Here is a 9,465-nt window from a genome sequence, read left to right as displayed (position 1 = left end):
GATTGTTTACAAGTTCTATTTGTATTGTCTCAGTTTAGACTGATGATACAAGAACAAGCTGATCACGCAGCGTATCCGGGCAGTCAAGCTGTGTCACGTGATTTCACTCTCAACACCGCGTCCGAAACCTCAGCGCGTGGAAATGTTCTGGACTTCCTTACCTGCTCCTGATTGGCCCACAGGACAGCCCGCGCCTCACTGTGCGTGTATATAAACCCCAGCGGCAGGAGCGATCGTTATTCCTGCTCTTGAAGTGTTTTTGTATGAAAAAATGGGGAGACGAGTGGTTGTGATGGATTTCCTTATGCCTGTATTGTTAGCATGGTTCTGTGTTGCAGTGGCCCAAGCCCAGCTCAAGGGTCAAGATGCTGTTTTTGTTGAAGAAGAAGGTTAGGATGGTTTTGAGCCAAATGTGGGTAGTCCTGTGTTCCGGGAGACCCCACCAGATGGATATGATGGTTATTCTGCTGGAGAGGTGAGAGGGGTACTAAATGGGGAAGAGCAGGACTTGATGGAAATGGACTCTGATGCTGAGGGGGAAGACCTGGATAAGGACTCTGGTGCTGATGTTCAGAGAGATGTGGCAGCAGTGACAACTGGTCCCTCTGGAGCAGATCCTCCCTCATCTGACCCTGGTAGGGAGTTTCTGCAAGTCCGTGGACTGAATACAAGTGCATGGTAGTAAAGTAGCTCTGCTGTATTTCCTCTAAAAGGAATTTTGGGTGCATAGGAATGGTCATGAGCATTCCTATCTGCATGCGTGCTTTGCATAGGGCTGCTTCTTCTTTCCTTTCAGTAGGTTATAGCAGAAATTCCTTCTGAAGTAACCTTCATCTAGAGTGAAGTGTATTCTTATAGCTCTTCATGGGGAACAAGTAAATCTACTTTCTGTACTGAAGAGAACCATTTTGGCTGTGGAGCCTTCACCTGAAGATGGCTCCACAGCTGGAACTGTTTTTCTTCTCTCTTCAGCATGGAATAAACCTTTACTTGTTCCTTTGCTGATGCAGCTACCAACTTGAAGGTCTTGTGCCCAGTAACATTTCCTCTCTTTCCTCCCAGAGTCTCAGGGTGACCCCGAGCAGCAGCAATCCCACAGCCGCCCCCTGCTGTCCTGTGGCAAGAGCAGCATGATGCTCAAGTTCTCTGTGACGAGGTTCAGCCGAGTCTACCTGCTGAAGGGTGAGGTTCTACCCTGCCTGTACCTGCACTAGCCCTATACATGGACAGGTTGTGCCATCCTCTGTTCAGGAGATCAAAACCTGTTCATGTGCCATCTGAGCTGTAAACCAAAAGGATTGTGCTGCAGTGGTATCCCCCAATGTAGCAGGACAACCTCTCTAAACAATTGTCCCTGTACCTCAGTGGGTAAATGCACCCCCGGAATGCTCTGCTCGTCTTTGAACATTGCACCATTTCATGGGAATGGATAGGGAAATCTTGTTCCATACAGTGTATGGGGTAAAGACTTCTGTGACTTTCCTAATTCTATGAAGTCTACAGTGTCTCCAAATGAATGTGCTTTTTTGCTCAATGGATTGTATCTCCCTAAATGGGTATGTCTGTGCATGAGATGCTTGAAACCACCCTTACCAGGGGGGATGTTCTTACCTCGCAGAGCACAATACTAATGCTTGTTTGGGTTGTTGTCTTTTTTTAATGAAGATGCAGAGTGTGAACTATTGTGCCAAGCCTCCAGTTTCTATTGTAACCAAAGAGAACCTGCATGCATTCCAGTTCAGTACCCTATTGGTCAAATAAATTGAGAGAAGAGCAGGCAAGTGTGGAGGACCAGAATTAGGGGCATGATGCAGTAGATGTCCCTAGAAAGGGGAAGACCTCTGTGTTTTCCAGATTTCTGGTGCTGTACAGAGCTGCTGTGAAAGGCCACTTACCTGTAAGCCTCTAACACTCCACCTTCTCCCAGGCAAAATGGCTCCTCTCTTGGTTACCAGACTCCCAGAGCACTGTGGGCACAAGGTGTGGACCACCAGGAGCTGGCTGGTGCTGGTGGCTTCCTATAAAGGGTGTTACATCAGGACCTGGGTAAGGGGAAGTTCTGGGTTTGGACTCCCTGGGAGCTTATGTGAGAGCAATAGTGCCCTAGTTGCTCCAAATGGCTCTACATCAGTGCTTTTAACCTGCAACCCTGTTCCCCACCACAGAGGAAGAACCAGCGGCAACACTACTCCCTGACAGTGAGATACTTTGACAAACCGCAGAGGAAATGGGTGACTGGCACTGTGTCCTGCCATGTTCCAGTTGTCCCTCCACCCCCACCTCCCAGAGGCCTGACCATCTCCTGCAGTGAGGTGTGCATGACTGTGACCCTGCCTGCTGGCCCCCTGGAGGAGATCAAGGTTCAGAGTGAGTGACTGGGGAAGGAGTTTTACTGCTGGTCCCTGGTAAGGCAGAAGGCTGTTGCCTAGCAAGACTGCTGCTGCTTGTTGGCCACTAATGGAACAGGGGGCTTGACATGGCATTTTGAACGGTTCCAGTACCCCCCAAATGTGCCTTGACATTGTGGGTTGCAGCATTACACTGTGCTGATTGCTGTTTGGAGCTTCCCTATGATGCAAGATGCACCTTAAAATAGTTGCCTCTATCCAGTATGCCATAATGCATACATGGTATCCATTACTGATTGGCAGGATTTCATATTGCAGGTACAAAAAGAAACTTGGATTCTTGTGTACCCTGTCCAGGTTCTTCTGGCAGCCTGGTGTCTGTGCTGGACACTCCATCCTGTGGATACTCTGTGACTGCAGGGCGGCACCTGAACACCCTGACCATCCTGTACACTGGCTGCTATGTCCGGCTTGTGGTGAGGCTGGGCTTGGGCTTTGCATATCCTGAGTATTATTTATATATATATATACTGGGCTGTACTATGAGCAATGAACATGCCTTCCATTTCCAATTCCACCATATGCCTGAAAGTAAGACCTTGTCTGAACAAATGGGTATTGGTCTAGAAGAAGTTGGTTCAGATGACCAGGGTTAATTTGGCCTATCAAGTCCCCAAGAGTCAGACTAAATTAGAGGGTAACTAGAAAGTGACTTTTGAGCTAAATGTGCCCTCATCTTAGATGACTAAACGGTAAGGCTAGTTTTAGTCATTCTAGTCAAGCAGCTTAACTTGTAGAGCTGTTAAAAAGCACAAGCCTTTGTGTAATCCCCAGAAAGGGCAGATCAAATGCAAGACGTATGAACCCTTTGCTGCAGATATCTTCCTAATCTATTTTGGGACACATGAATGGAACTTGACAAAATTCCATACCATTAGAAATTTGAGGCTCCTGGCAGTCCAGAGTTTGCTAATAAGTGTAGTAGAATGACTGCTTGAGTTGCTTAAACCTATTAAAAGTGGGCAGGTAACATCTGCATTCTTTACCTCACTGGGCTAGTTTTTCTGATGAATAACTAGCCCTTTTGACACTACCATAGTTTATGCGTTAATGACTTTGTGCTCTTAACGGTGTCAGGCCTGAGCTTCAGGTGTTGCAGCTCTTTAAGCTCATGTTCTTAAATGGGTAAAGGCCAGCACGCTCTGTAAAATGTTGGTGCCGTGATCCTATTTCTCGCATAGCTTCACACCCAGCCACACAAGTATGTTGACCTCTTTTCTAATGGTTATTTCATGCTGTGTGCACTCTACTTCTCTGGGCATTTTATCAACTTGGTTAATCACTTCAAGATGAACAAAAACTGCTTTTTTGATGGTCCCATTACCAAGCTGAAATGCAGCACGTGTGGCATGTTCGACCAATATTCATTTTAAGCGGAGCTTCTTGCACTGATCTCCGGTCAAGACAAAAGAGTAATACTTGAACTGGAAAACTGTTTATTCTTGCTTAGTCTTCTAGTTTAACTTGTGGACCAGCTACAGTGCATAAAATGAATGTTTTAATACAAGTCTCTACATGCTGTGACTCGACAAGCACTTCAGTATCTTACAGGAGCCTTTCCTGCTTGGCTTGTCCTATATAAAGTACTGCCAGACTCCAGATTGCTTTCTTCCTGCTGATAGCATGGAGTACCACGAGCATTGCTTCCTTCTGTGCCTTTTCATCTTGTAAAAAGACCAAGGTGCTCTAGTTCTTAATGCACAGCAATACAGCGTGAAATGTCTCCAGTGTACATGCCTATCTAGGTACCATTTAATTAAGAAACCATAAGAATTCATGACATGAGGTGTGAACGGTGAACTTGATGTGCCGATGCATTTCAGTAGGAGTTTTGGATGGAATAACCTGTCAGATGAGTGTGGATTCACTCCAAGATGCTCATTGTGGAATATTTTTGTGAGTATTTAGTCCTTAAAATAGGATGGGGAGGGGGGAATTAACACTGCAGCTCATTCACCTTCAGGGTGTGGGCTGTAAACATGACTTCCACTGTTCTACAAAATAGCCCTTCTGGTGGTAGTTCCTGGGTACTTTCAGATCTGGAAGTGGGGTTGGCTATCTGTAGACGTCGCCAGCACAACTGCATATGTGTCTTATCCCTTTTTTTTTCTTTCAGGACCATCACTACACTGTGAAGGTGGTGTACATTCCCAATGATGGCCCAAGAGGGGAGATTGTGGTGTCCTGTCCCTATCGCCCCTACAAACCAAGGGAGGGTGAGTGTATAGGTTTGAGAGCTGGTAACTGGCTACACAACTGTGTTGATAAATCCAATCTGGTCTCTCCAGGATGTCAACTACCCAGAAGCCATCAGATGGCCTGTGGTCCAGGGGGGATTTCTCCAGCCCACTGCATGGCCAAGGGATGCTGTGTGGACCCAGAAACATCCTCTTGCTACTATCCACTGGAGGGTAGGCCTCTCCTTACTGATCCAGTCCCAGGCACCTTCCTGACCAGAAAAACAAAGATCCTGACATGTTCCTCTCTCCCCAGAGTGCACTGCCGACAAGCACTTTGTCTTTGCTGTCCCTCGGACCATCTCTGTACCCCCTGTGGATCCTGCCAGCCTGGTGATTGCTGGCAACGCATCCTGCACCCCTGTCATCTGTACCCCAGAATTTGCCATCTTCAAATTCCCTGTCACTGGCTGTGGGACCCATGCTTTTGTGAGTACACTGATCCCTTTAAAATCAGTTCTCCTAATCCTCTATATAGGAGTGTCTAATTCCCTTATTAGAAGTAGGAGGGACCTGCTCAAGAGGCAGTTGATGGCTACTGACCTTGCTCTCTGCTCAGGTGGTAGGAGAGACCACCATCTACTTGGCTGAGGTGGAGACGCGGGTGAGACGCAATATGCAGAGCTATGGAGTCATTACCAGGGACAGCCCCTTCAGGTGAGCAGGGTTTTGATCATCGAGATCTATTGTGCTGGCCAGCTTACCACATGGAGGAATATGGCTTGCCTACTGCTTCCCCTCCTCCTGCTCTCCAGGCTGCTGGTGGAGTGCCGCTATGCTGAGGGGAACCTGGCCAGCACAGGCTACCTGGTGAAGAGCCCCTACCTGCCTTCTGCTGTCCTGTCCCAGGGAGTGTTTGGGGTGCAGCTCCGGATTGCTACAGGTGAGCGGTTGATTATCAAACGGCTCCTCACGAGGGGAGTATTCAATGCGACGTGGCTTGAGGGGGGTAAGAGAAATGACTGGCTATACTAGACTCCACAATGCCATGGCTTTATGATCTGGCCACAGCATACAGCTCTACCCATCCCTTCTCCATCTTTCTCTAGACGAGAGCTACTCCAGGTTCTACCCTCAGTACCACCGGCCCCTCCGGCTCCTGCTGGGGAACCCAGTCTACCTGGAGGTGCGACTGCTGAATGCTCCAGACCCCAGCCTGGTGCTGCTGGTGCACTACTGCGTTGCCTACCCCCGCTCTGGCCAGGCTGTCTGGGTGCTGCTCTATGATGGGTAAGGGGCTCCTACGTGTGCAGCTCTATCCCTGGGCTGGTCAGTGGGTGGCAGGCAGTGTCCTGATCTTGGTGCCTCTCCCTGCAGCTGCCCCAATCCTCTGGACTACGGCCACACTTCCACCCTGCACATCCACTCCAAGCTGCCTCTGCCCAAGCACCACCGCCGCTTCCACATCCAGACCTTCCAGTTCCTGGACAGCACCTCCTACTCCTACATCAATGAGGAGGTGAGGCTTTTTGCAGTTGTAGACTCTCTATAGATCCATGTAAAACAACCATGACAACTTGGCATGTAATCCCTCTTCCAGATCTACTTCATGTGCTCCACAGAGCTGTGCCTACCGTCTGAGCGGCAGTGTGTGGAGGGCTGCTTTGATGGCCGCAGTGAGTCTCTATTTAAGCTCTTCTCCGTGTGTTCCTTCTGTCCCTGCACATCTGATGCTTTGCAATAGTATTTGTACTTCAGGAGCCCATTATCTGATCTTCTCTTGCAGAAATCCCAGTGCTGGAGAACCCAGATGCTGACAGGCGCTGTGTCAGGACCCCCTGCCCAGGAAAGGATGAGGGCCCTAGGGACTGAGGGGTAGGTTGGTGGGGTATGAGTGTCACTAAATTGCTATGGGACCCCTTTGCATGGAGGTATTTTTTTTTTTCAGGGATTCCAAGGCCTCATTCCTTTCTGTAATTTCTCTCCCATTGTACTCCAGAAAATCCTGTCTTTTTCCTGCACTTAATGGGGCTTCAACCATTTTTTTTTCAGGTTCTTGCCTGCTGCTTCAGGGCCCAGCAACCTGTGTCTGAAGAGATAATTCTGTTGGAGGAAGTCAGCCCTAATAAAGATGTTGAAAGTGATCCAGTGTCCTGTGTGCCCTAACTAGAGAGGGGGATGGTTGGGCTCTTGGGCAAGTAAAATGGGGTCAATTATCCATGGTCATGTTGCTAACCTGTAAGGGTCTAATGGTGTCCTTTGCCACTGAATTGTAGTTCCTGCAGGACTGGGTCTCTGTTGGTCAACTGAGGTTACTGCCATGGTCTCTGCCAGTCTGCTTCCATCATGAAGTGTCAACCTGACTTGGATGTTGTTGTGGGGGGGTTATAATTCACTTGGGTAATAGGTTTTGCAGTTTCGTTTTATATACTGTATGTAGCATTACTTTCTCAAGCTTCACATCAGCTGAGGTTTTAGACCAGTTGCGTTAGAGAATGTTTGAAGCTCTACTCCATTGAGTGGGTTTTAGGCAGTGTAACCTTTTCAAATGGTGCTGCCTCTCTCCATCCAGATCTCATTCCTGCACCTGGAGCAGTTTTTATACCTAGGGCATTTAAAATATGCTGCTGTATACATGGGTGCAGTTGTACTATTATTAAGCATGAAAAGCTTTCCTGTTCAGAAATTGTTGCCATTTGGAATTGGTCTAGTTAAAGATTCACTCTCGGTTGAGTGAAAGATACTCAAAACCCTAATATTTAAGAATATATTTATGGGCTTTGCTACCCCAAAATAGTGACAGTAGCAGTTTTGTGGCATTGGTATTTTTGTTTTTGAAACCCTCCAGTGGGAGGGTTGTGGGACTTTCTGGAAGTTTGACCAGCACTACCTTTACTCCTCATGATGGCAGTTTCAAATAAGTGCAGGACACTATGTTCTAATGAACTTCAGATGGAACCTTTAAAAGTGGCTTCTCAAGTCACTTCACAGTAGTAAAAACCAAGCAAAGGAGGCAACAGAACTTGGGGTGGGGAGGGGTTTGCAATAGAGTAGGACAATAAAATAACATACACAGAACAAGTTCCATAAAAACCCTTCTAAAGAATGGTTGGATCACTTCCACAAGCCCTGGTCCTGATATTATTCTTAAATCAAAAACTTAGAAAAAAAGAAATATTAATGTACATGTCTGCATGTCTGAAATATTATTTTTCAAAGCAGTAGTATAACTTAAGGTATTTGATATATCAAGGCAGATCCACTAATCCAATCATGTAATATATTAAATACTTATGCGGTTTCTTTAACCAGCTGCTTGTGGTTCCCGGAGTTCAGGCAGGACTAGCTTATCTAAACACAAACGAGAATAATTATTTTTTCAACCCCTAAATAGTAGCACCAAGTCAAAACTATCCCACCCCTTTGACACACACATGCAAATTGCTGTTGTGTCAAGACATATTTAACTTGATCAACTCAGAATGAATTCTAGCTTTTCCCCTTTAACTGAGGAACAGCAAGCTAAGTTGCAATGAAGATCTTACTCCTTCTTACAACTGCAGTGGCCTGTTTAACATGTGAGCCTTTTCTTTTAATGTGATAATAACAACTGATCAAGCAAATGATAACAACTGGCCTCACTGTACGAAAGAGCTTAGGATCTGACACAACACAAATTTGTTTCTCCTAATTTAACGACTTTATTTTCTCCTTGTAGGTGTTCGATCACAAATCCGATTGACCGAGTCTGAGCCAGCAGTTAAAAAACCGGGAGAATCTCATACGCTGTCTTGTAAAACCTCAGGATTTACCTTTGGCGACTATTACATGAGCTGGATTCGTCAGGCTCCTGGGATGGGCTTGGAGTGGGTTGCACGCATCAGCTATTGGGCAGGCACCACTATAAACTATGCCCAGTCTGTCCAGGGAAGATTCACCATCTCCAGAGACAATCCCAAAAGCACACTGTACTTACAGATGAACCAATTGAAGACTGAAGACACTGCTGTGTATTACTGCGCTAGAGACTCACAGTGAGAGAAGTGAAGCCTGAGCCCTGACAAAAACCCTTGAGTGCACAAACTGAAAGGGGACGTTAGAAAGAGGAACAATAAAACTCAACAGAAAGCACCGTGCATTCCTGCTTTAACCACTGAGCTACAATAAAAATAATCCCATCAGGGAAGGGATTTACAGGAAACCTGAGAAAATAAGACCCTCAGATATAAAACACCTGTTAGGCAATCAGTGGTTCATAGTGTCTTATTAACACTGGATGTGTGTGTTCTCCACACTAAGAACTAGAACGAATCTGAATTCAGTCAAGGGAGTTATTGAGCTTGAAAGAGATTTTTGCTTAATTTTAGTTTCACTGTTCTTCCTGCTGTATCCTCCTGAGGACAGAAGAGACAATAAATGTACAGGGAATTTCTACATGAAACACTGAGTATCTGTGTAGTTTATAACAATGGTTTTATATATATACAGTATATCATATATGAAATGCAGTAACGCATAACATAAGTTTTACTCTAACCCAGGTTCTGACCGTCTGACGGTCAGAACACTGTTCATAAGAGTAGGTATGTACAGTCTAACCAGCCTCAAATTCCACTTTGATTTAATGGGCGAAGCAGATTCTGACTCCTCTCTCTTATGTGCAAGTCGAGCTGCTGGTACAGAAAGGCTGTCACGGTGTCACCTTGATGAGGCTGGACATTAGTACCAGGTACAGCCAATCATCTCTAAAGCTTATTTTGTGACCAGTACAAAAGCACAGACACAAACCTGGACATGAAAACTGCTAATGGGTTTTTTGTTATGACATTGACCAGCAGGGGGAGATCTGGGGGAGATGCCAGTTCATTACAGTGCACACA

The 9,465-nt window shown here is 46.3% G+C and overlaps 1 protein-coding gene across 1 annotated transcript; it reads left to right on the top strand.

Annotated features, from left to right (window-relative positions):
• The first annotated feature begins 271 nt into the window (after positions 1–271).
• LOC148833714 (zona pellucida sperm-binding protein 4-like) lies at positions 272–6,457 on the top strand. The gene is made up of 14 exons (XM_088916406.1): positions 272–635; positions 1,063–1,182; positions 1,928–2,046; positions 2,166–2,367; positions 2,706–2,824; positions 4,525–4,624; positions 4,697–4,819; positions 4,902–5,074; positions 5,205–5,302; positions 5,401–5,528; positions 5,695–5,875; positions 5,963–6,104; positions 6,186–6,261; positions 6,372–6,457. The coding sequence occupies exons 1-14, from the start codon at positions 512–514 to the stop codon at positions 6,455–6,457; spliced, it is 1,791 nt and encodes a 596-aa protein (XP_088772532.1). The 5' UTR covers positions 272–511.
• Positions 6,458–9,465: the final 3,008 nt, after the last annotated feature.

The sequence above is a fragment of the Atractosteus spatula genome, chromosome 5 (genome assembly GCF_055471065.1).
Source record: "Atractosteus spatula isolate fAtrSpa1 chromosome 5, fAtrSpa1.hap1, whole genome shotgun sequence".
NCBI lineage: Eukaryota > Metazoa > Chordata > Actinopteri > Semionotiformes > Lepisosteidae > Atractosteus > Atractosteus spatula.
Note: the sequence above shows the minus strand (reverse complement) of the source record. Positions and strands in the feature narration are given on the sequence as shown.

Excerpts from the sequence above, each read along its gene's own strand:
- LOC148833714 (XM_088916406.1), top strand. The coding sequence starts at position 512 with ATGGAAATGGACTCTGATGCTGAGGGGGAAGACCTGGATAAGGACTCT. Across the intron at positions 636-1,062 it reads TCCTCCCTCATCTGACCCTG|AGTCTCAGGGTGACCCCGAG; the intron begins GTAGGGAGTTTC and ends CTTTCCTCCCAG. Across the intron at positions 5,529-5,694 it reads GCAGCTCCGGATTGCTACAG|ACGAGAGCTACTCCAGGTTC; the intron begins GTGAGCGGTTGA and ends ATCTTTCTCTAG.